At 55.0% G+C, this 26,245-nt stretch overlaps 1 protein-coding gene across 10 annotated transcripts in view; it reads right to left on the minus strand.

Moving 5' to 3' along the window:
* The window catches only part of GREB1 (growth regulating estrogen receptor binding 1), a 145,288-nt gene that overhangs the window by 48,567 nt on the left and 70,476 nt on the right, over nt 1–26,245 (minus strand). For 8 of the 10 annotated variants that reach the window (XM_042933657.1, XM_042933653.1, XM_042933658.1 and 5 more), the window contains exons 3-10: nt 22,579–22,698; nt 19,477–19,653; nt 11,778–11,960; nt 10,235–10,378; nt 7,973–8,101; nt 4,370–4,483; nt 3,740–3,883; nt 351–536 (exon numbers count right to left, since the gene is read on the minus strand). In XM_042933657.1, coding sequence (XP_042789591.1) covers nt 351–536; nt 3,740–3,883; nt 4,370–4,483; nt 7,973–8,101; nt 10,235–10,378; nt 11,778–11,960; nt 19,477–19,653; nt 22,579–22,698 — 1,197 coding nt within the window. Of the gene's footprint in view, nt 1–350; nt 537–3,739; nt 3,884–4,369; nt 4,484–7,478; nt 7,524–7,972; nt 8,102–10,234; nt 10,379–11,777; nt 11,961–19,476; nt 19,654–22,578; nt 22,699–26,245 lie in introns of those variants that run through there. The other 2 variants (XM_042933660.1, XM_042933661.1) reach the window with 2 other exon arrangements.

Consider the following 26,245-nt stretch of genomic DNA (forward strand, 5'->3'; position numbering starts at 1 on the left):
AACCGGTATGGGTTGAGTGTGTGATAGGAGACCCCGGGGGGCCCCAGCAGAGAACAGATACGATGAGATTCACGATCGTTAACAGCTGTGCAGAATGGGGGGCAGAGCCGCACCCTGGCAAGGGAGGGCTGTGGCGGAGGAGGGAGGGGGACGCCGCATCTGGGACGAAGCAGGGCTTTCCGGTGGATGGGATGTGGGTGGTGAGAAAGGATGGTCCCCGGCACTTCCTGTCCGCCAGCCAGCGTGGCTTCTCAAGGGCTCCAAGTGCCGGGCAGGGATCCGGACTGACGGGCCGCCTCGGGCCGCGGCCGCTGCACCAATGGGCCCCACGCGGCGGGAGGGAGGCTCACCCAGCTGGACGAGATAGTAGACGGTCAGTAGCAGCTGCACCTCCTCGGAGATGGGCTGTATCGCCGAGGCCCCGTAGTGCTCATACGCCCGGGAGATGGACTGAGAGTTCTGGTAGCACGTGTACAGGAGGGGGCTCACGACGACGTCACTCAGGTTCCCGCAGAGGTAAGGGAAGTTCCCGTGGCCTGCGGAGGAAGCAACCACGTCCGCTTGGCGACTGGCGTGGGGCACACGTGGCCCCCACAAGCGCGCACGTCGGAGGCGAGGGAGCCGAAGCGGGCAGGCGAGAGGCCCCTGGGCTGACTCACGCGTCCCTCTTCGGGGAGAGGGAGGAGGGAGGAGGGAGGAGGGAGGAGGGAGGAGGGAGGAGGGAGGAGGAAGGGGATCGCAGATTTCCCGCCCTTGCTGAGCTAGTGCACCTGCTCTGAATACCGACCAGGGCTCCAGCGTCTGCCTGTTCGTCGTGCCCAACCCTTGTGGTTCACAGGTGAGCTCGCTGAGGCCCAGAGAGACGCGCCCAAAGCCGAACAGGCGCCCCGCTGACTACAGAACGCCTCTTGTGAGCACTCTGCCGCCCCCCCCCCCCCCCCCACCGCCAGCCAGCCTGCCCCTCCCCGACTCCTCCGTGCTGGCTTCTGTTCCCCATCCTCCCAGGACTCTCTGGCAGGCTGAGTGAGGAAAATGAGTCACTGCGCAGACCGGGGGCTCCAGATACTGACGGAAGCCGACCAATGCTTTAGCACACGTTAGGGGACCAGTTCCGACGAGAACCCTCAGGGTCAGAAGAGCCCGGCCGGACTGATTCTCCTCCGCGCTGGGCATCAGCTGTGTGGCCCTGCGCAGGAAGTAGGACTTCTCTGAGTCTCAGTCTCCACATCTGTAAAATGGGTCGAAGACACGCAGCCCTCATGGGGCTGCCGAGATAACTGGATGCGCCAGATGCACGTGCGCCGTCCTGTGCTTGGTCTGAACTCGTTCACCAAACACACGCTCACTGAATGCCCGCTGTGTGCTACGTGCTGGCATCATGCTTGGCTCTGGGGAAATCTGACGCCTGAGACAGTTCACATCCTCACACAACTGCGTCTCAAACCTGAGGGTCCCCCGGGCCCCTTCTGGGCCTTCCCGCACAGCTTCTGATTTGGAAAAGGGGCCTGATTCTGATTCCAGGATGGGCCTGGGAATTCACCCCTCTAACAGGTCCTGGACGATGCTGGACCTGCTGGACCAAGGACCACAGTTGGGGTGCCACGGCTTGCGAACATTATGGCTTAAACTGCGTTGGGGCCCAGGAGAAAGAAACTAAGGCAGCCTCGTGGAGAAGGCACATGGGTTTGGGTCCTAAGGCGCAGGTGGGGTTTGGGCATGAGGTGGGCTGGGGGCGGGAAGACCCAGGACAGCAGGCATGTTACAAAGAGTGCGTGGCTGGGGCGCCTGGGTGGCTCCGTGGGTAAAGCGTCCGACTTCCGCTTGGGTCATGATCTCGTGGTTTGTGGGTTCCAGCCCCGCATCGGGCTCTGTGCTGACAGCTCGGAGCCTGGAGCCTGCTTCAGATTCTGTGTCTCCCCCTCTCTCTGCCCCTCCCCTGCTCATGCTCTGTCTCCATCTCTCAATAATAATTAAATGTTTAAAAAAAAAACACACACACACAAAGAGTGAGTGGCTTAAACCGAGCAGAAAGTGCAGTGACCTTGAGGAATAAGGAGGATGGTCTATAGCTGAGGTCGTTAGAGGCGGGTCTGCCGGACCCTCACCCCGACTCCTCTGAGGCCCCTGGCTCGGGGGAGGCACAGATGCCACCCTGCCCGTAGTGGTGCCACCGTGCTCTGTCTTCTCATCCCTGCGTTCTCACAGCGTCTCACAGACACGTAATGGCCGTGCACAGGTTACATGTAACACTGTTGCACGTTGACCTTCTTCTCAATTAGCCAAGAGGGCCCAATGGGATTACCGGCCATGACTCATGCTGGGTTCAAACCCAGATCTGCACCCCTATCCATTTTTTTTTAGGAAAAAAAAGGAGTGCCTCTCTTATTTCTTAATTACCGGTAAGATACCTCCCACTTGCCTACGACCCTCTCTCCTCTGTGCCTCCAAACACGATGCCAGATGCTGTACCAGCTTCTTTAGGAAGGAGGCGCACGTGCGTGTGTGTGTTATCACACGGCCCCGGCGACCGTCATCATCACGCGAGTCCCGCCAGACCTTCACATTTCAACCTCTCCTGCTTCGCTAGAAGGGGACTTCCTTACTTGCGGCAAGTCTGCCCCCACGGAGGCTCCATTAACCTACGGTCGCAAAACAGATCGAGTCTAGGTTCCTGCTTCCATGTGGCGACCGTGGCCGTCTTCGCCCAAAGTCAGATTGCATAGTCAAAATGAACTAGTGGCAGAGGATGACACAGGACAATCCACCGGACCGGGGTCCCGGGAGCAAGGGGCTGACTGATCTGTCTCCGTTCCCTGGTGCTTTGTACTGGACCTGTCATTATGGCACGAATGAGTGAATGAATGAATGAGCGAGCTAGTGAATGAGCGAGTGAATGAATGAATGAGCGAGTGAATGAGTATGTGAACGAGCAAGTGAATGAGCGATCGAGGGAATTAGTAAGTGAATGAGTGAGCAAAAGAGTAAGCAAATGAATGAATGAGCAAATGAATGAGCCAATGAGTGAGTCCATGAGTGAATGAGCAAGTGAACAAGTGAGTGAATAAGTGAGCAAGTGAATTAGTAAGTGAATGAGTGAATGAGTGAGTGAGCGAATGAGTGAATGAGCAAGTGAACGAGCGAGTGAATGAGTGAGCAAATTAGTAAGCGAATGAGTGAGCGAGTGAGCGAATGAGTGAATTAGTAAGTGAATGAGTGAGTGAGCAAATGAGTAAGTGAATGAGTGAATGAGCGAGTGAATGAGCGAGTGAATGAGTGAATGAGCAAATGCACAAGCAAGCGAGTGAATGAGTGAGCGAATGAGTGAACAAGCGAGTGAGCGAATTAGCAAGTGAATGAATGAGCTAATGAGTAAGCGAATGAGTGAATGAGCGAGTGAATGAGCGAGTGAATGAGCGAGTGAATGAGCGAGTGAATGAGCGAGTGAATGAGCGAGTGAATGAGCGAGCGAGCGAGCGAGCGAGCGAGAGCGAGTGAATGAACAGATGCGTATCATGGAACAGAATCGTTCCACTTGGGCTTGTCGTGCAAACCTGTGAAAGGCCCTAGAACTCTTGGCATGTGACCAGGGGCAACACCAGCGACTGGTCTGCTTAGCTCCTCCGTTGCCCTGGAAAGGGTCTGAGAGTTTCCTCAGGGGGACACCCTTGGAGTCAGCCTGTCCCTTGTTCATCCCTTCAGGCTCTCCGACGTCCACCACCTGTCCCACTGCTGTACTTGCCTTTAAATATCACCGGCTTGGCCTTGCATATTTTCAGCAAGTTGTCAGGGACGGACACTGGTTCTCCAGAGGCCACAACGGGGAAGGTGACCGACGCTGGTCCCACCGAGCCAACCTGGGGCACGCAGGACATGCCTGCGCTCTCTAGGGACAGGCCAGGAGAGTTAGGAAGACAGGCCAAACAAGCCACCCACCTCTGGCAGACCCGACGTCAGGCCGGCCTGCGAATCTGCTACAATCTGACCCTCACCCCTACCTGTGGGAGCCCCCAAGTCTTGGAATCACAGACTCCTGAGGTCAAAGCATCTTCAGAGTCGCTTGATCCAATCTTCCCCGCCAAACAACCCAGTCCCCTCCTCTTCAGTCTCCCTGCCACGTGGCAGGCAAGCCCCTTTTAAATTCCTTTAGGGTCAGGGAACGAGCTCACTGCCATACAGGAAGCCTGGGCTTGGTTGAGCAGCCCCACCGTACGAGAAAGAGACCCTCCGTTATACCCAAGCCTGCCCCCCAGAACATCCTCGCCGATTCACGCGGAAGCACACACACGGGCACACACGCCCACGCCCCACCAGCAGCAGCACCACACGGGTCCCCGAGTCTCGGGTTTCTGGCAACGTTGCCGTCACTTACCGTACTTAGCTCTGTTCCCACCACCCTGGGCGTAGCCAGCATCTGTCGCTGATGGAGATTCTGGGGACCACCCTTTGTGGCGTTTTTTCGGGGGCCCAGAGTTTGATAAGATACCTAGACAACATTCAGAGTACGGATTAGGCTTTCGCTAAGGATGAGCTTCCAAACGCTCCCCCTGCTCTGGAGAGCACGTATTTGTTATTTTTTAAAAAATCAGAGCCTTACGACGGTCGTTAGCTGTTTAGGGAAGCGTCCGGGCATGAGGAAATACCCTGTCCATTTCAGTGAACGTTTCGTTCCAAACCACGCAAGTGCCTCGGCCTGATCTCTGAGCCCTTAGCACACCCTCACCTTTAACATGGGGTCACAAGCCCTGCCGTTAAAGGTGGTTTCATGAAGACTAAAGAGAATGTAGCGAAAGCACAGCCTTGGGGCCCACTGGCCGGTAGCCCCCAAGACCACATCCTCCTTCCCCTCCTCCTCTAAACTGCCCCGTGAATGCCCATGTGCTTCTGGGATAAGCCACGGTCACGTTCGACCGACCACCACACAGTTTCACCACCTGGGGGCAGGACCGCTCTACGTGTGTTCCTCTCCCACCCCAGCCTTGACCACTAACTTCAGACCAAAGAAGTCAACAGGAACAGAGGCTGGTACCTGCTGTTGTTAACGAGTCATCCCCGCCCACTCTAGATAACAGCATGTGCGTGTCTCACGCTCTGCTCCCGGGTTATTCAAAATATCCAGAGTTGGTTACCACATTCGTTTGAGCAATCCGACTCAAAATCTCCCCTACGTTTAGAAGTACACATCCAGCTGTGGCTGCACATTAAACGCCCCTGGGAAACCTTTAAAGCTCTCTGTGCCCGGACGCAAGCCCATTCCAGGTAAAGCGGAACCCCGCGTCTGGGGGAGCCCCGGGCACCGTGGTGACTCCAAGCTCCCTGGTGACCCTAACTCACAACCAGGGTTGAAAACCACGGTGTAGGGCAAGGTTCCTACAAATCTGGCCTGAGAAGGAGCTGGGGAGAAGCAGCAGGGGCCTGCTAAAACCATCCACTCCCGGGCCCCACCCTGACCTACAGAACCAGACTTCTGGAAACGAGAATGAGAAAATGCCACCGTTCGTGGGCACCCTGGTTTTGCTTAAGCGCCCTGCAGGGTCTTGCTCCAGGGTCTGTTAAAAGTGGTAAAATTATGCTTGACTCCGCCTTAGACTGATCAAAAATGAACAAAGGGAACAAAAAGTGAAAACAGAAAACAGGTGGCTCACACAGAGCTTTCGAGCAGGCGGGCTCCTTAGACACGCCTCCTCCCGGCAACACCTGAGGCAGCTACTATAACCGCTGTTCCGTTTATCTTCTATTACCTTCTACTGCCCGCACATCTGTCCTCAGGTGCGGACAGAGGCGCCCCACAGAGACCAAGACGCCTCTGGAAACCACACTCAGCCACCGTAGAGGGGCCAGGCCTCGATACTACGGATGGAGGGTCTACAGATGTCCTCCCCCTTTGGGACACAAGCCCTCACCGCTCTGCTGGACCCAGCTCGACTCTCCCAAAGTGACGTCACTGGGAGTCGTCCCTGTGGTGCCACTGTGGACCAGCCCTCGCGGTGTCTCCTGGTATCGGGGTGGGGGGCACCCCTTGGCATTTTGGGTGAGCGAGTTTTTATTACGTAGACTTCCATGTCACTCCAGGACACGTAGCACCCAGACCCCCCTGTGTGGACCAAGCAAGGATCCTGGGCACTTGCTAACGCCCCCCCGCGAGGGGGCAGGACTTTTCCACTCAGGACCACTGAGCGACAGCCCTCAAGCCCGAATTCAACACCTCTTGTCGTTTTAGGAGCAGTTGATTAACATGGGCTTCCTCTCTCCCCAGAGCGGGCGGGAAGGCACAGGACCTCTGACGTTTCGGCTGTGCCGTCTGAACAACTGTGTTCAGTCTGTGAAGGTGTCCCGGGCGGCCAGGTGCCGAGGCCCCAAGATGGGAAGGACGCTGGCCCTGCTCTCAGGACCTTCGGTACCTGACGGACACGGATGGCCATGGAACTGAGACCAGGGAAGGTACCCCCGCTGCAGGAGGAGGGGACAGCTGAGCTAAGCCCTGAAAGGCAGGTTTAGCGGCAGTCAGGACTCAGTGCGTGACCAGGGGTGAGGACAGGAAGGGGAGGGCACTCCTGGAGCGTGGCGGTCTCAAACAGTGGGGAATGAGTAAGGTTCCTCAGGTTGGTTGGGGCCAGATTCCAGAAGGGTTCGAGGGCTGCCAGGGACTAGGGGCATTCTACTTCCCACACGGCTCCTTGTTCACCGCGGAGTGGGGCCCCCGTGCCCCGATGCCCGGGCAAAGGCTGGACGTATACAGGCCTCCACGCAGGCCGGGCAGGTGCCACAGTGCAAGGCTGCCATCACCATCCCAGAGCCCTGGTCGTCGGCCACGGGGCCACCCTAAATTCAGCACCTTGCCAAGAAACACCAGTCACAGCCCGGAGCGGCTGGAGGGGGGATAGAGGCTGGACCTCAGATTCCACGCTGGTTAGGACTGGGGAGTCTCAGGTCCAATTCAGAAAAGACACTGGTCCTTCCACCAGGGAGGGGACACTGGTCTTGGACCAGGGATGTCCTCTGCCGGCCATGTAACAGAAGCAGGGAAGCCTGGCCTCTAGGCCTGGGCTGCCTCTCTGGGCCTCACTTCCCTTCTCTACCAAACAGAATGTGGGACCAGAGAGTTACTACGGGCTCTTCCAGTTGGACAGTCTTGGCTGCCAAAATCCACTCAGCTGCGTGCAGGGAGGACGGGGAGAGAGGTAACCCTGGCTTACTAAATGGCTCCTGACAGCCCAGAGGGGCGAGCACTGAGCTCGGAGTCAGAGGCTCCACGGCCTCTACTCTAGCAGAAGGTCTGTGTAACCCTTTCGTGCACCTCTTCATCCTCTTCTGAGCTTCCTCCCTCACCGCCTCTCACGCTTCCCCAGCTCTAAGGTACAGCTCGACTGTCACCTCCTCCAGGAAGTCCTCCCTGCAAAGGAGCTCAGTGATGATGCCGAGGGGGGCATGGTCACTCAGTGAGCTGCCAGATGTGTGTGAATCTCCATACAGCACCTCACCTGACCCTCTCAGCTGCCCTGGATGCAGAATTCTGATCTCCAGATGAGGGAACAATTTAGCCAGAAGGCTTGTCCAAGATCCCCCTGACCAATAAGAGACAGCGTTGAGTTTCGAATTCGTATTTATCTGATTTTGGAGCCCGTGTTTTTCCCATGACACCACACTGCCCCCTATTTCTCCAGGACTTCACAGCCCTCCTGACGTGTAGCCCACAAGACTGGTCGCCCACCTCACAAGGGGCTCCCGCTGCTTCTTGCCATACACCCATCACCCAAGTCGGTGGACGAAGCCACGGCCCCACCCACACCAGAGCCTGGGCACAGCCCCGCGGACCCGGGAGGCACCTGCCGGCCTGTCCTGACTCTCTCTCCATGCCACACCCACTCCGTGAGGCTCAGTGGCCCCAGTACGGTGGCGCCCACAACCCCCACAACAGCCTGGCCTAGAAAAAAGCAAGACCGCCCCCCCCCCCCCCCAGGACAGGCGATGCTACCTAATGCCGAGGGCCGTGGCATGGCCGAGAGGTCGTTCTTCACCAGCTGTTGGTGCTTCGGAGAATCTTTGCCATTGAAAACAGCTGGACCCACGGCCGTAGCAAGTGAGGGGTGCTCAGAGGCTGGTCCTGGCAGCAGAGAGAGAGAAAAGGGGAAGCACAGAGTCAGTTCATAGGAGCCCCGCTTAGCAGGAAATTACTTCTCTTCCATTTTTACCAACTAGCCGACAAGTGGTTCTGCCCACTGAGGACACACACCCATGCACGCACACTCCTGTTCCAGTGAGCGCACAGCCCGGGTCAATGAAGGACCAGGGAGACAGGAGTGGCCAGTGGGGCCCCTGCATCCCAGGAGTGCACCCGAGGCTGATCCGCCTCCCTTCTCCCACACCCTCACCCCCCAGGCTCTGGTTTGCACCAAACACGCTCATGACAGTTGTAGGGCACGCAGTCACCCAGGGCCCTGGGGCTCCCCAGGTCTGAGGATAATGCCGGGGGAAATTATGGGTTCTGGTCTTGTGAGGCTCACTGCTTACGTGCTCACATCAGCCAGCGTGGTCTGGAAGGCCCCCCAGAGTCGGGGGCAGCACAAAACCTTTCTTGTGGGTGAGGTGGCATGGTGAGGGGCTTAGGGGCACAGTTCTGAAGCCCACTGCCCTGGGTCTGAATCCCCTGCTCGGTTGCCGCCCGGGGCCGAGTGACCTTACTTAACCTTCTGAACCCCTTATGCCTCAGCTTTCTCAGCTACAAAAGGGGACAATAACAGAGCCACTGGGAGAAAGGCAGGATTTCAAAGAAACGTGCCGAACAGTGCCTGGCAGGTAGTGAGCGCTGAGTATTTCCTATTGGCACCATACTTAACTCTTGCAATCACCCTGCAAATTAGAAAAGATCTGCTCCAGCTTTACAGGCGAGGAAACAGGGACGCGAAGAGTTGAAATCAATTGCCCCGAATCGCCCAGTCAGAGGCTCTCAGTGCTGGAAACTCACACCCAGCTATTCCCATGGCAAAGGCCAAGGGCTCCCCGGCCGCCATGGTAGCAGCGGTTCCTGGGGGCCCGGGCGCGGTGAGGACAAGAGCAGACGGCGTGCAGAGAGGGAGGCCCGGGGCCTCGGTGGGAGGGCACAGTTCCCAACCCTGGCGTGGCCTCTTCGTGGGAGCCAGGGCACCGACTCCCCTCACTAGGCCCCTCTACAGACCTCGTGGGCCGGAGAACGAAAACAGCCAAGCCTCCCAAGCCCTTGAGAAGCCTGCTGGAGTCAACGGCGACCATGCTCGAAGGTCCGTTCAGGATGGCAAAATGCCAAGCACACGACCCAGAAACCCCTGCTTGTCAAATTTTGACTTCACCTGCAACTGCCCGGGAGACCCCAGGCACGCAGCTGAGCCTCAGGTTCCCCAGAAGTACCGCGGGGAAACCCAAGCCTGCTTGCAGGGAGGCTGTTAAGACTCAAGGAGGCACATGCCCAGACTTGTGGGATCCTAAGCACACGGTAGACGGCCCTTGCTCGTCTCACCTGCCCCTTGCAGGCTCCCCACTGCAAACTGGGGGGGGGGGGGTGCTGAGGGACCCCAATTCACCACACCACCGATAAGGGGATCGTATTACGTAGCAGACAGCAACAGAGGACATCTTTCCAAATTAAAAACACAGCATGCGGGGGCGCCTGGGTGGCTCAGTCAGTGAAGTGTTCGACTTAGACTCAGGTCATGACCTCACAGTTTGTGAGTTCAAGACCCGCATCAGGCCCTGTGCCGTCAGCGTGGAGCCTGCGTGGGATCCTCTGTCCCCCTCTCTCTGCTCCTCTCCTGCTCCTTCTCAAAAATAAATTAAAAAAAAAAAATTTTTTTTTAAACACAACACAGCATTCTGTGCCAGAAACTACTACAAATTCAAGATAAAATGCTCAGGCTTTGTAGGCAAAGATGATGTACAAAGCACGCTTCTTATTTATCTTGAAAAACGTTTGGCTGCAGGGGCACCTGGGTGGCTCAGTCGGTGACTCATCCAGCTCTTGATCTCGGCTCAGGTCGTGATCTCACAGTTCATGAGATCGAGCCCCCCCTCCGGCTCTGCGCTAACAGCACGGAGCCTGCTTGGGATTCTCTCTCTCTCTCTCTCTCTCTCTCTCTCTCTGCCGCCCCCCCCACTCTCAAAAATAAACACACTTTACAAAAAGAAACAAGAAGATCGCTTGGGCTGCACCCTCAAGCTGCCAGGCTTGTGGGTTTAGCTCCTTTGTGCTTCTCGGTCGCCTCACCTGCCTGCTGGGCTCCCAGGGGGACGCTCGGGCTGGCTCCGGGAACGGGCTCGTTGGAGAAGGCAGCCAGAGGCCCGGAGCTCTCCGCTGGCGGGAAGAGTGAGCTGGAACAGGCACTGGCGGAGGTCGGCCGGCTTCTGAACTCTAAGGGGGCAAGACGCGTGCATGAAAAACAACTCCCCCCCCCCCCCCAACCCCGGTCACGCGAGGCCTTCCTAGACCGGAGGCTGTCCCCCAAGAGAGCCAGACACCTAGATAACCAAAACGGTGCCAACGCCACACCAGCCTTGCCTCGGCGTAGCTGGGGGAGGCGGGGGTGCAATAACCCCCACGGCTCCGTGCCAAGGGCAGGGGGATCCGTCCGAGGGGCAGCTCTGATTATCAGGAGGGGGAGCAACCCTGAGCGTTTGGGACAAACAGAAAAACAGAGGACACGAATGAGTCACCCCCATCGCTGCCCTTCAAGCCCAAGGAAAGAACAGATTATTACTCAGAGGCAGAGAAAGAGCTGAGAGCCCCCTGTCCTGACAGCCACCCTCTGCTGGAAAGATTCCCTCCCAGGAGTTGCATCTAGCCTGTGAGGTGTTTGGTCACAGCACGTGATCAAAGACTCTTCCTGGGTCCCACGGCAGAAGCACCACTTGGTACCACTAATTCTCGGTACCAGGAGCTCAAGAAATGTTTACTGAGTCAAGTAAGAAAAGGAGTAGGGGTGGGGGAGGAAGGCCCCGAGCCAGCCCTTCCTGAAGTCCCTTCCTTCTATTCACAGAGGCTGGCCAGGAGAGGCCAGGTGACCAGAGATGAACCAACCCAGACAAGGTTCTCGTGGAGACCCCTCCTAGGACATGTCCCTGCACAGCTGGCTGAGTGGGGGCCTCTCAGGGGCCGTCCAAGGCTGGGCCTCTGAAAATCCACTGCCCCCCACCCTCTTCTCTCCATAGTTGACTTAGCCGTGGGTGATCCGGGAGACAGGAGGGAGGAGGGAAGCCCAGTGACTTCTACGACACTGGCCTTCACAGGGTTCGGGGCGGAGAGAGGACGGGTATCATCCAACCCATTATTTCTCTAAATCAGAGTTTCTCAACCTCGGCACCGCTGATTATTTAGGCTTGATCGTTCTTTGTGGGTTGCGGTACGGGGCAGGGGGAGCGTGGGGAGGGGGCAGAAAGGGCTATCCTGTGTGCTGCCGGATGTTTAGCAGCATCTCTGGCCTCCATCCACCAGATGGCAGTAGCGCTCTCCAGTCACGATGGGGGACAGAATCACCCCGGGGTTGAGAACCTCTGTCCCAAACGCTTGCCACAAGAAGACACAGGATGGTGTAGCCCCCTGCAAACTTTTAAACGTCCCACACAATTAGGCTGGCACTCCAAATGTTTACCCACAATGCAAAGCAGCGCTTTGATTTCACGGGGCTGACCTTCTGCCTGCGATTGTGCCCACGGAGCCTGGGCGCGCCTCCAAGTCCGGCTGACAGGCACCTGGGCCCTCTTGGAGGGCCCCCGTTCACCCACCCAACCCTGCTCAAAGCCGAACTGCTCACCTGAGCCTTTCCAACAGATGAGAGGTCCTTTGGTTAGAGTCCCTTGTGCGTTGCGGACCAGGTAATACTTCAAGTGTTTCTGCTTCTTGGGCTGAGTGGTCAACTTGAGATTTATGTGATTAGAGAATTCTGTGAAGTAGCAGAAGCCTTTCTTTCCACAGCCAACGCAATTCCCAGAGAAACCTGGGGGAGGGAAACCACCACGAAGGTCTCCAACTTACCTCCAACATACTCGTCAAATAACGCAGACTTTGTGGAAATTCTAAATACTCCCATCCCGTGCCACGAACCCGAAAATTCCACGGGGCAAAGGTCCCTAGCACCTTATGTGGGTCCAAGGGTCGAGATGACCTTGACTGGAACAGAAGGAGGCCCAAGAAGACTTAGTCATGGAGGAGGCCCTGAAGCTTGGAAGACTGAACTTGCCGGGGGGCGGGGGGCGGGGGGGACAGATTTTAAAGCCTATACACACAGGAAACATTACAAGATGAGACTATCGCATTCAACCGTCTACACTGATCAAGTGCCTGCAGGAAGTGGTCCACGCCCATCTCCTTCAGTGCTGGCCGGTCACAGAATCTCAAAGCCATCAGACCACTGACGACCTCCCAGGAGCCCCAAACTGCATCCTGACCCCATGAGTCGCTGCAAGAAACAAAGAGAGCTCCACGGGGTGGGGGCTGGAAGGGTTTGGCCACCAGCAGAACGGAGACCCGCTGCCCCGGTGTGGCTGTCACAACGTTGGCATCCTGCGGCCGAGGCCGGAATGGGCCTTTCTGGGGACGGACGGAGGTTCCCACCAGCTGTGAGGCTCCAGAAGGGTCGCCCGATGACAAAACGACCTCTTACGAACCATGAAAATCCAGCGAATAGGGATAAAGAGACCTTTACAAGCTATAAAGTCCATTCAAACCACACTCAGTGCAACCGCCGGTGAACATGGGACAAATGTGACGACTGGCCTAGCTGCTCTGGTCTACACCCACCATCTCAAGAAGACCTTCCTGAGGACCTTGCTTCGCCCACTGGGGCGTCTGGTTTCTATGGTGCAAGGTCCTTTGGCAGGAAAGACCCTCAAGCAGAGACTGATCTGTTTCATCATATTCTCTGGCCGACAAGTTTCCAAAGGTCACTTTGACTTAGCCCACGAGGGCCACGCGGCTCGGTGTGTGAGCCCTGCTTTCAAACAGGGTATTCCTGAGGCCTCTGGCCAATGTTCAAAGCGACGTGTTCATGAAGGTTCAAAACATCCCCACAGAGAAATAAGGCACCTACAGTACAGACACTCACTGCATTTTCTGATCTATTTTAAGCACATTTAATCCTCCTTAAAAGGCCTTAGAAATAGGGACAGATCTCTCGGTCTAGCCACAGGACAGGGACAGGTTTAGTTTAAACTTCCAGAATCCTGTTCTCTCTGCACCAGAGCAAACAGACAAAGTATCGAAGAGATGCCAGGCACTGTGCCATTTCCTTGTTCTTAAAGGGACAGGAAAGGAACTAACACGCGCAGAGAGCCAGCGAGATGCTGGCCCTTTTACCGTCCTCCAGACAAGGTCACTCAGCTCAACTGACACAACACCCGGCCCCGTGGGACACGAATCCTTCTTTGGGGAGGGCTGAGGACCTGAGAGTCACGGAATATTCCCCAGTGGAGGTAGACGGTGTGGCACTCCAGCCCAGCAGGCGAATGGGGTGGAGACTGACAAGCGTGGCATTCAAGGCCACCCCAAATGCTACCCAACCCCCATGGCTCCAGCCTTCGCCCCTGTTCCTCGCTCTGCTGGGCCCAATCCCCGAGCGGACCCGCCCGCCCACTCCCACCGCCCTCATGCCTCCAGGCTCACACTCTTCCTCCCTTGAGTCCCACCTGCGTGTTGCATGCGTCCCTGCCACTCAATGCCCGACTCAAACATCCACTTCTTCGGGGCTTCCCTTGACCCGAAGGGCTGAAGCTCCCTGTCCTCCCCTACAGCTCTTCATATTGAACAGAGAACCATCGTAACCTTTTTCAGTGTTTAGTCATTGAAATTCGCATCTTTTCTCCCATAGCTATTCCCTTGCTCTAAAGGACCAGCGTCATGGGGTGACTGCACGTAGGGGTGGGTTATGTCTGTCTATCTTAAGTGTCTGTGCGCAGACCAGCGTCCAGCACGTCATAGACGGTAGATATCAGAAGGGAAGGAGAGGCGAAACAGGCTGACTATCAACGTGAACGTATCAGGATGTCTGCACCTCCTTTGAAATAACAATCTAATGTTTTTATTTCTTCCTTTGTCTCCAACCTGGATCTCTGAAGACAAACGCAGCTCAGCTGCCATTTAAGAATACTGGATGGAACTAGAGGGGATTATGCTCAGCGAAATTAGAGAAAGACCAAGATCATATGACTTCACTCGTATGTGCAATGTAAGATACCAAACGGATGGACATAAGGGAAGGGAAGCAAAAAGATTCTAAAAACAAGGAGGAGGACTCTTGAAAACACAAAGAGCAAACTGAGGGTGGCTGCACAAGTTGTGGGAGGGGGGGATGGGCTGAATGGGCAAGGGGCATTAAGGGAGGAGCGCTGGGTGTTACACATCGGGGATGAATCACTGGAATCTACTCCTGAAATCACTATTGCACGATATGCTAACTGACTTGGACGTAAGTTAAAAGATAAATAGGTAAATAATGAAATGGGGGGAAAAAAACAAAAAAACAAGGCCCTGAGAAACCTTCCAAGCTCTCTGGAAGGGATTCTGACCCCAAGTGTTGAAAAGATGGATGAACGAGAAACAGAACTACAAGACCAAGGTGTGCGGAAAGCACTCTCCCGGGGCCCTGCTGCCATCCAGAGACAGCTACGTGGACCACAGGCCTTTGATCCGTGACAAATGTGGGCGGTGGGACCACTGCGCCCTTTCAGATGGAGGGATGGGACCACGGGCCATCGGGAAGGCCTTCTCGTGGTTCCGAAGGTGGAAGGCCTGGGTCTGCCTGGTAAGTATTTGGGGAGCCAGCTGCAAGCTGCAGCAAATACGGACTGCTCTTCTAAGAGGTGACTCGGGACCACAGGACGGCTGACCAACTGGTCCCTGGAGACAGGGGAAATGGTTTAAGCCACCCCCAGCTGAACATGTGAGGCAATTCTAATTTTCCCAGAAGTCGTCTCAACGGCAGTAAAAAAATTTCACGAGGAAGAATAAAATGAGCCGTTCTCTTTGGAAATCTGCCTCAGGACCAGGGAGATAATCAGGACCAGGACCAGGATGATACTCTCTTTAATTTTTTTCTTTTTTATGTTTATTTATTTTTGAAGGAGAGAGAGACAGAGTGTGAGATGGGGCGGGGGGAGGGGGGCAGAGAGAGAAGGAGACACAGAATCCGAAGCAGGTCCAGGCTCCGAGCTGTCAGCACAGAGCCTGATGCGGGGCTCGAACCCACAGACCGCGAGATCATGACCTGAGCCGAAGCCGGACGCTCAACCGTCTGAGCCACCCAGGAGCCCCAGGATGATACTCTCTCTAGAAGACAGGCCTAGAAAGCCTGTCCTGAATCCTCAAACTCTCCGGCATAAATATCCAGAGTGCAGAGAAACGGTTCCTTCGAGGTTACCACCACCCAGGAACTATTCCATAAAAACGAGTCTTTCTTGACCACACGGGGGCGGCACTATCGAGTTTCCCCTCAGGCCCGGCCAAGCTGCGTTTGGCACCCCGGGTGGTGTCGCACATGCACACCCCAAACTGGTGCCCACACGTGCTCCCCCTTCCATGGAAAGACCTCCTGGCGAGGCAGGGCTTAAATTGGACCCTAAGGCCGAGGTCAGACCTTGAGAGGGGCTCCGTGCTCCTTTTAAGGACGGAGTCATCACAGGCAGGCCTGCCCTCCTGTTCCCTGAAAGCGAACGGCGACTTGGGATAAAAGTAGCATCGTCCTGGGGTATTGCAGCAAATGAAGCAGAAAAACCAAAACGAGCCTTATGTCCACACTTGTGAAATACAAGCTGTGAAAATCATTTCAAATGCCCCACCTGGATGGTGCACGGAGAAGAAAATGGGCAAAGTACAATGGAGGTTCACTTGGGGGTGATGGGCAACTTCCTCCTTTTCCACTTTATATTTGACTGCTGTTGTTTCTGCCACGATCCTCGTCGTGGAGGTAAATAGAGCCTAACGGCGAATGAGGAAAAAACACGTCCATGGCCCCCAGCCTCGGTATTCTGGCCACGTTCCGACTAAAGTACGCAAGGGATCTACTTTCTCCTTGCGTCTCTGAAGGTGGGCCTCTTGGAGGACTCCAAAGTGCACCTCCCTTTGCAATTCTCCCGCGTGTGCCTGGGAAGGGGGACACAGGCCAGAGTGTACCAGGCAGCAGCCAGAGGCACAGGGAAAGCCTTAAGAGCCGCGTCAGGCTTCAGATGAGACAGAAACGGGATGGGGGTGATGGGCACAGGAAGATGGGACCAACCTCAAGGCTGGCTGGTGGCGCATTCTTGCCACATAACCAACAAGACCCCCGGAATCCTGCAAGAGGCTCACGGCCACTTCCCCTGCCCCTAATTGTCGCTTTGGAAGAAGGGGGCAGAAATCAGTTATTCATGTGACCTCTAAGAGATCGTTCTACACTGCAAGTTAACAACACAGCAATCAGGGGCGGCTCAGTCGGTTAGGCGTCCAACTTCGGCTCAGGTCATGAAAACTCGCTGTGAGTTCGAGCCCCGTGCCAGGCTCTGTGCTGACAGCTCGGAGCCTGGAACCTGCTTCGGATTCTGTGTCTCCCTCTCTCTTGGCCCCTCTCCTGCTCTCTCTCTCTCGCTCTTTCTCAAAGATAAATAAACATAAACAAACAAACAAACACAGAAATCACCTTCTTTGAACGTTTGCAAAAATAAAAACTGTAAGGGACAACTAGGAAGGAGGGACCTATGCGTGAAGACAGAATTAGCAACAGGTCAGCCAAATGCTTTGGGACAATCTTGGTCGGCTCTCGATTCAAACAAAACATCCATCAAAACAAAACCAAAACTGTAAGACAAAATTTGAACACACTGGCTGTTGGGTAATCTGACGGCATTACTGTTAAATTTTGTACATACGATGACGGTATAGGAATTCTAACAAAGAGCCCTTATTGTTTAGAGATACACACGGAAACGTTTACAGGTGAAACGACACGTCTGGGGTTTGCTTCCCCAACAATCCAGAAGTTCGAGAGGGAGTCGTGGGTGAAACAAGACTGGCCGTGTGTTAGTAATTGTTAAAGACAAGATGCATTATAAAGACAGATTATAAAGACAGATGCATTATATTATTATTTGAAGAATGACTTCCCAGGAATGGCAGCCTTGCCCAGGCGGGGCCCAAGCAGCCCCCGCTCCCAGCCTCCGCTCCTTCGTTCCAGCACACCACGTTCCTTCACGCACACGGTTCCCCCTCTTCCTGAGGGCACCCGTTCCCCGGAGTAGGAGGGCCAGGGCCAGAGCACCTGGGCTCAAATTCAGGACCTGCCATTTACCGGCCGGGTGACGACCCTGAGCAAGTCAGTTAACCTCTCTGTGCCTTTGCTACCTCATGCACAAATGCTAGATAATAACGTACCCACCGGTACACTGATAACTTATTTACAACAGTTTCTAGAACGCGATAAGTGCTTAGTAAAGTGGCTGCCGTTAGCGTGTAGGTGCTATTGTTCTCTGACTCGCAAAATGCCACTGGTTTTTCAGGGCCCAGCTCACACACCACACCCTGAGACACTGTTCCCGTCACTGGGCTCCGTGTGCCCTCCTGTACCCCCTCGGCACCTTAACCCTCAGCTCTCACGTGCCGCCCAGAGATGTGTTAGAAAGTCCCCATCTGGCCGAGCTTTCCCACCAGCTGGCAAGCTCCCAGCGAAGGACCAGGTTGGACTTGACTCTGGGGCCCTGGGCTGAACTGAAGGTCCACCTTCGACACGGGGTACACTTTCCACAAATGTTGCGTGAACATAGGACTCATTTACACCCCGAGAGAAAAGGACATTCTAGCTGGAGGTCGTCTCCTGCCTCAGTGATCAGCCAATCGAGAGGAATTCCCGTCGTCAAAAAATGGAAACACACATCTAGATTTTCATCTTTCAGCTTCTCGGACAAAATCCCTCTGTTGATCCCAAGTCACTAAAACAAGATTCCTTTCTTTATAAATTGGAGGGGGGGGGGGCGGTTATAAATTAGGAGCTAAAGCCATTGCTTCCCCCAAGATATTCCACAGCTTCCGTTTTATAGGTCACTAAAAAGCGCGGAGCCCAGGCCCCCGGAGGGCTGTAGGCCCACCTTGTCCCGCACACCCATCAGGGTTAATTGCAGGAAACCTACACGGTGTTAAGTGTGCAAGCTGAGAGCGTAAAGTTATTTTGAAAGAAGAAAGCGTCGGTTATTACCGACCGGCCCTCGTAACCCACCTCCGATGGCTTTTTGGCGAGCAATTAACAAGGCCCCCACTTCCTCTGCACTCGCCACCTGAGGAGCCAAAGCTGTTAGGGGCTGGCGGTGAATGAACTCAAAGATTCTTGTCCCCACGTTTCAAGACACAGGACCTCCTTGATTTACTGCCCTCGCACTTCCTTTACAGTCACTAAGTGGTGGCATTCAGCCCAAGCCGCGGCCGCCGCCAGATCAAACGCTGACCAAGTCACTGGCACAGTCTTACCAGCACGTTTCATCCTGAGTGGCCTCGACGAGCAAATTAAATCCGAGACGGGAGGACTCCGTGAGCTCCTTTGGTAGAGTGAATTTCCCGGGATTACTCTTGTTCTCGAGAACTAGTTATAATAAGCCTCTCCTGCCTAGAGAGACGGAGTTGGCCAGAACCTTCTCTCTCTCTCTCTCTCTCTCTCTCTCTCTCTCTCTCTCTCTCTCTCTCTCTCTCCGGTCACCATCCCAGAGCTGTGTCTGTCTGTCCAGCCCACATTCACCTGCCTTGGTTCAGCATTTACCCACAGTCACTGTCTCCTCGTGGCAGGAACTATTCGTCTTCTGCGGGTCAATCCTTGCTCTCCCCTCTTCCCCTCCTCCCCTCTCGGGTCCTTTGCATAGTGCCTCAGACCTAAAATGCGCTCAGTAAATACCCACTGGCGTGCATTTAGCTACTCAGCTTTTGGGGGGTGTATCGAGCATGAAATTGAAGTGTTCTACAGCAAAGACTCTTCCTGACGCTACGTCTGGACCAGATCATTACCAGCCCTTCTGCCTGCCGGATTCTCCTCCATGGGAGACACCGGACCAGGTGAAGGGGCCAGGGCCCGTGGAGGAATCGCTCCCCACTTTCTGGAGAAGGCTATGAATGTTCCGCAAGCAGGGACACACACTCAGCCCTGTTCTCCCACCGCCTCGGGTCTGATGTCCTCTGAAAGCATCGAGCACAAGGCCCGTATCCTATTCTCGACACAGGCAGGCGCTTAGAAAAGGCTTGATGAACATACGCACAAGACAGTACTAAACGATGGGCTTTCTATAGGAGGTCAGCCACATCTCAGGATAAATCTCATTTACATTCCACTTCACACGGACAGAGCCTACTGAAAAACAAACGGGGCGGTAGGACGCAGTGATCAAGAGCCCCCAAAGGCGGCCTGTCCCCTGCCCCCAAAGGCGGCCTGTCCCCCGCCCCCCATGGCCTCTCTTGTCCCTGTCCCCCATGCGGATAGAGCCACAGGGAAGGGCAAAGGAAGGACTTACCAAGAAGAGCGTTGTGCCCATTGTCATCCGGCAAGAACCTTTTGTCCACGGCACACACCAGGAGATGGTCCGGCAGGCTGGGGGACTTGGCCCCCACGAGGAGAAAGCCTGCAGGGACATCTATGGGCTCACTGGAAATGGAGACGAGACGCAGGTCCTTCCCCGCCTGGCAGAACCCTGGGAGGAACGGACGAGACTCACACACGCTGCCCAGGGGCCTCCCCGGACCCGGGCTCCGCGTGGGCAAAGGGAGGACAGCGTTCCAGGTCTTGTCGGGAACAAAGCTCACCTCTGGATGTGGCTGACTTTCAAACTAGTTCTAAGAGGTAAGATTAGGACCCTACTTACTGAGGACACTCACCACACGCTAATTATTTTTATGACGATGGTGTCACCATATGATACACGTTGACGTACAGATGAAACTCACCAGGAAAAAGTGTAGGCACGTGATGGTCAATTAGAATGTACACAGGATAAATCCATAAGAGATTGTGAGCAATTTGATATTCTTTTTTTTTTTTTTTAACGTTTATTCATTTTTGAGACAGAGAGAGACAGAGCATGAACGGGGGAGGGGCAGAGAGAGGGAGACATGGAATCGGAAGCAGGCTCCAGGCTCTGAGCCATCAGCCCAGAGCCAGACGCGGGGCTCGAACTCACGGACCGTGAGATCGTGACCTGAGCTGAAGTCGGACACTTAACCGACTGAGCCACCCAGGCGCCCCAGCAATTTGATATTCTTTACGCCCGGTGTTCTTTACACGTATGAGGAAAAGACAAATGTCACAAATAGGGAGCAAGAGCCTGGTAACACTGGCCATCTCTGGGGATGGGACACAAGGACACTGACCGTCAAGGAGGCTTTCACTCCACACCCTTTTGGACATTCTGTATCTTAGAGCTTTTAAGTAGATTTCCCATTCAAAAAATAAGTGTCCAGGGGCGCCTGGGTGGCTCAGTCAGTTAAGCGTCCGACTCTCCATTTCGGCTCAGGTCATGATTTCACGGTTCATGAGTTCGAGCCCCGCATCAGGCTCTACACTGACAGTGCGGAGCCTGCTTGGGATTCTCTCTCTCTGTGCCTCCCCCCGCCCACCCTTGCTCTCTCAAAATAAATTCCTAAAAACTTTTTTAAAAAATTTAAGCAATACATGTCCCGAGGCATCTGGAAATACAAACAGCTGAGACTTATTTGGACAGGTCCTTCGCAAGGTCTCTGGGCACATCCAGCCCCATCCCGTGTCCGTTCCGTCCTTAGTTACCGACGGAGGCAGTGACAGCTAACGTGGCCTGATGGTCCCAAGGCTCCCCCTGCAAAACCCTACAGTACCGTCAATGGACTCCTCCCGCATGCACCTGCTTCGCCATCGACAACACCGTGCCCCCGGCGGGAGGGCCACAAAGGGGCCCTGAGGGGTGGGGAGGCCAGAAGGCACAGAGCCAGTGCCCACGGTGAGCCAGGCCCTGGGCTAGGATAAGCTCTGCAAAGCTGTCACTTGATCACCTGTGGGGAAGTGTTCCAGCTGCCAGTCTGAAGATACGGAAATCGAGGCTCCGAAGAGGTTACGTGATTTGCTCAGAGCCGCAGAGAGGAGGGCCAGGGTGGAGGCAGGTCCGACCCAGCTCGGGGTGGCTCCTCTCCATCGTCTTAGGGAAGCAGGCCTTCCACCTACGTGGCCTGGGCCCAGCCTTCTGAAGAGCTGAAGGAGGGGTGCCTGGGGGGGCTCAGTCGGTTGAGCGTCTGACTTCGGCTCAGGTCACGATCTCGCGGTCCGTGAGTTCGAGCCCCGCGTCGGGCTCCGGGCTGATGGCTCGGAGCCTGGAGCCTGCTTCCGGTTCTGTGTCTCCCTCTCTCTCTGCCCCTCCCCCATGCTCTCTCTCTCTCTCTCAAAAGTGAATAAACAATTAAAAAAATATTTTTTAAATGAAGAACTGGAGGAAGATGGGCTATGGACACCGTTGCTGCGTTTACTTGGAAATTCTTTGAAAATCACCGTGATGACCACTGGAGAACTCGCTGTTTTGTTTCATTAGGTGGACACGAGAAGGCCCCCTCGTGAAGGGCCACTGTGCTGGTGTCCCTCACCCCAGAGCAGCAGTCCCAGCGAGGGCTGCCTGCCTCCCCCGCCGCCATCCTGCACAAGGTCACGTCCAGCCCCACACACGGGGCCTCTACACCCCACATGATCCCCGCACCGAGCCCTGCCCAGCCACACCTCAGACTCCTACCTAAACTGCTGGCAGCTCCCCACATGGGCTCCACGCTCCCCATTCTGAGCCTCTGCCCATGCCGTTCTTCTGTCTGGAATGTCCCAGCTTCCCCCAACCCTCTCACAGACTCCTGCCAATCCTCCGAAACCCGGACGATGGGCCACCTCCTCCAGGAAGGCTTCCCTAAACTCTCGACCTGTGTCAGCAACCTTTGGTGGGCTCCCAGGCACCCCTGGTCGCCCACCCCACCCTGCTAGCACTTCCCACACCGTGGACGAAGGGTCGGCTGACCTAACTAGCTCCGATATCCGAGAGTATCTTTTATCTCCAAACTTCCAGAGTCGGGAGGGGCAATAATTAATTCACTCACTGAACCATTCGCCTGGCGTGGTGACAGATGAACATACGCCACTCAGACAGGCTGTTGGGCTAGAGAGTGGGAGAGCCAGGGGTTTGATCCAAGTGTCTCCGCATGCAGAGCGCGAACTCTTACGCCCAGATGAATCATCTGGCATCCCTGTGCCTCGGTTCCTCAACAGCGCAACGGGAGCGAGTCCCCGACCCTATGGGGTTCCTGAGAGACCACAGCTCTGTCTTTTTCAACCATAAAGTGTGATAAAGGAGAAAGATCGCTCCCGCGTATTGGTCTGAGCTCAACGTGCAGCGCCAGCCGACCTGAATTGAGAGGCACGTTCTAGTTTTCAAACAGCCAACGTAGCAAAATGAACTGTTGGACCCAAACCCGTTGGTAAAGCTGAGGCTGTCCAGAGAGCGCTGAGGGGTGAGAGCCTGACGGCCACGGTGAGGTGCAGCCAACGCTGCTGGGTGGGGGAGGGTACGCCCGCTGTCACCTGCCAGGGGCCAGGGTCACGCACTCTGCGGGCTCACCGTCTGTGGTGCAGCAGCCTTCGGGCGGAGGGTGCATCTGGTAGGGATTCGGGGGACCGCTGGGCTCCAGCGCCCCTTCCCCCTCTTCTTCCTCGTCCTCATTGTCCCCTCGGCCTCCACCTGGAAGGGGCAAAGGGGAGCGAGGCGTCAGGCAGAAGCAGCTAGTCCACAAGTCTCGGCCACCGAACAGCCAGCCCGTCCCGACAGACACACCCCAAGGTCGGGCGTTCATCCCCCGTCTTTGCTGGAGGGGCCAGCTGAGGTCAGGCTCCAAGCCTGGCCACGTGACCTCGAATCCGGGTTCACCTGTCTCCCCATCCACGAGAGCTGCGCCTGTCTGCACACGCACCGGGGTCAACACGTGGTAACTGGTGGAGAAGAACGGTGCACGAAGCCTGTACCTGGTAGGCACTCCAAAAGTATTTCTGTGGGAGGTGCCACAGATTAAGATCTAGACCATTTTGCAGGTGGGCACACTGAGGCCTAGAGAGGCCCAGTGATCGGCCTGCCGCTCTTCAGAGACCCGCTAAGCAGCACAACTGGCCCGTTCCCAGCTGCGTCTGTTGCCCGCACCGATGTTCTAGCGACTGACTGCACCGGTTAGTTAAGAACAGAAAACGTGGCATGAATCGCCTCTACAGAACACAAACAGTACCTTTTTATTCATCCCCAAGGGAAAAATGGACACATAGGCATTTCTGAAAACACGCACCCAAATTTGTCACATACACACAAGGCACCATTCCAGAACAGGGCCAGGCAGGTTATGACTTCAGGAAAGTTTCTTTTTTTGTTGTTTTTTTTTTGTTGTTGTTTTTCTTTTTTTTTTTTTTCTTTTTTTTTTTTTTAACGTTTTATTTATTTTTGAGACAGGGAGAGACAGCATGAACGGGGAAGGGTCAGAGAGAGAGCGAGACACAGAATCCGAAACAGGCTCCAGGCTCTGAGCGGTCAGCACAGAGCCCGACGCGGGGCTCGAACTCACGGACCGCAAGATCGTGACCTGAGCCGAAGTCGGCCGCTTAACCGACTGAGCCACCCAGGCGCCCCAGTTGGTTTTTTTTTTTTTTTTTCCAAGTGAAATAGCATTTTAGGAGTCACGGAAAACACGAAACTGGCCAGGAGAGCCAGGAATGGGCCACGGGAATCTCACCGTGGGCACTCTACCTGGGCAATGGAACAGCTTATTGTCATTCCCCAGACTCTCAGCTCCTAGATTGTGGGGTCCTTGCCCTTCTCCGTCTCGGTACTCCAGGCACCCCGTAAAATGCTCATGCAGAGAAGCACCCAGGAAACACCTGTCCAGCCGATGCGAGCACACACTGTGGTACCTGCTGTCTTTACGCAGCTCAGCTAGAGAAGGGGGGTCATGTTCGTGAATTTCCAAGGCTACGCAAGAATAGTCCTGACTTTTTTAACAGAAATTTGGGGTTAAAAATCCCTCTCAACTTGTCTACGTTTAAGTGTCATTTAACAAACAGCATGAACATGTCTTCATGGGACAGGGTCACTCCCAGCATTCTTAAATGGGCTGGGCTGGGAGACCATTGTTTCTTCTTTTTTATTTCTGTCTCCTGTTTTCTCCATTTCTCCAACCTCCTCTTCCTTGGCTCTCACACCCTCCGTCCATCCGCTGGTTCTAGTTTAATGACGAACTCATGTGCAGCGGAGGGAGGCAGAGCTGGGAACTGTGGATCCGAGTTCTAGTACTTGGGCCTTCCATGGTCTGTGTGGCCACAGGAAAGTGACTTAACCTCTCTGTGCATTAGATCCTGCAACTTTTCTATTTTTTTTTAATGTTTATTTATTTTTGAAAGAAAGAGAGAGAAAGAGAGAGTGAGCAGGGGAGGAGCAGAGTGAGAGGGGCAGTGTGGCACCCGACACAGGGCTCGAACCCATGAACCTTGAGATGATGACCTGAGCTGAAATCGAGGGCCTGATGCTCAACCAACTGAGCCACCCAGGAACCCCCAGATCCCGCATCTTTAAAAGGAGGTGTTTACATAAGGGCACTTTGAGCTGTTGTAGTCTATGCAGGGGGAAACGCAGCCCTCAGAGTTGCACAGAATATTCCTGATGTGATTGAATCAGCACAGGGTACTGGGAACATATCTTCCTGGTGGCCACCATTTTAAAAGGCGCCCGTGGGACAAGAGGCGGAAGAAAGTGAACACCGTAAGCCAGCCTGGGCCCGTGACCTTGGGTAGGTCAGAGCAGGAAGTGAAGATTCCTGGGGTCTCTGTCTTTCTGGGCCTGGAGTACACAGAGGCGGCAGGAAGACTGTAAAAAGATTACCCGGGAAGAGCACAAGGGGGGTGGGGATAAACTCCGGAGCCTCCTTCAGATGCTTCCTTCCTGCCATTAAATGCGGGTCTGGAGTGGCTTTAGCAGGAGGGACAGAGTCCCGCCCAGACCACAGGCGCCCGCAATGCAGCACAGGACCCCGTGGGGGCTGGGACTGTCCTGTAACCACCAGAGGAGAGGGAGTCACAGAAGGCTCTCCTGCACAATCACATCTGCTCTTTGAGCCAGTACCCCCCAGGAAGGGGGGGGGGGGGGCTCCCGGAGGGGACAGCCAAGACACCAACCAAGTGAGTGAAAAGGGGCGAGAAAGTCGAAGCCACTGGAGCGCTCGGGGACCCAGGAATGTCTGTCTGCACATTATTCTGCTAAGCCAAAAAGAACAGGAATTCAGACTGTCAGAAAGAATGAAAGAAGGGGATCTTAAGCCTCAGAGAGTCAAAGAAAAAGCTCAAAATCCAGCAGATAAGAAAGCTGCCCTCAAGGGTCAAAGGTCTATAGCAGACATCCCAGGGCCTTTGATGGGATCAGTCGGGCAGCAGCGAGGGCGAGGAAGCTTGTAGCCAGGAGCAGACCAGACCAGACTGCTGGCCAAGGTCTCCCGGCAGGAGGAGGGAGGGAGGAGGGCATTCACACGGCCTCAGACAGACAAAATCAACAGGACGGGGACCTTAGGACCTTCACACTAGAAATGCCACTGCACTACCTTCACTCTGCAGAGCATGGGGGTTGTTATTCACTGTAATGTTCTTACTTCATTGCATCTTTCTGTGGGAAGAAGCCGTAGGACATTTTGAGTGGGTGGGATCCCAAGAATTACCTGCATCTTGTTTAATTAATTAATACTTACCCCAAAATTGCTGGTATCTGTTCTGTTTGCTCTCTCTCTAAAAACAGTAAACAACACGTAATAAAAGGGTTTTCCCCTGGGAGGAAGTGGTAAGACCTCTACGCCAGGGAACAAAGTCACAAAGGCCCCTGCTGCATCACCTTCACAAATACAGAAAACGTTAACAGATCGAGGGCTGTTTAGTATGACCAGCACCCTGGTCATAAAAACCATCTTTAATGTAATTGTCTGAGGAAGGACAGTAATAAGAGACCCAGGGGGAGAGACAGACACACAGACTATAAAACGAGGTGTCGCCAGCACAGGCCGTCCGCGCCAGGTTTTATGATGCAGAAACCAGGGGCAGAGCTGTGTGCTCAGTTTATTGTGACACCCAGCAAACTAAAAAGAGTGTCTTCCCCTTCCCACCAGCTCCCCCTCTCCCTACACCCCCCCCCCCCCCGCCCCACTCCCAGGCCCCTGCACCTTGGGAGGATTTCTCTATTCTGTTTGCGGGACAAACAGGAAAAGCTGGAG

This window comes from Panthera leo, chromosome A3, assembly GCF_018350215.1.
Source record: "Panthera leo isolate Ple1 chromosome A3, P.leo_Ple1_pat1.1, whole genome shotgun sequence".
NCBI lineage: Eukaryota > Metazoa > Chordata > Mammalia > Carnivora > Felidae > Panthera > Panthera leo.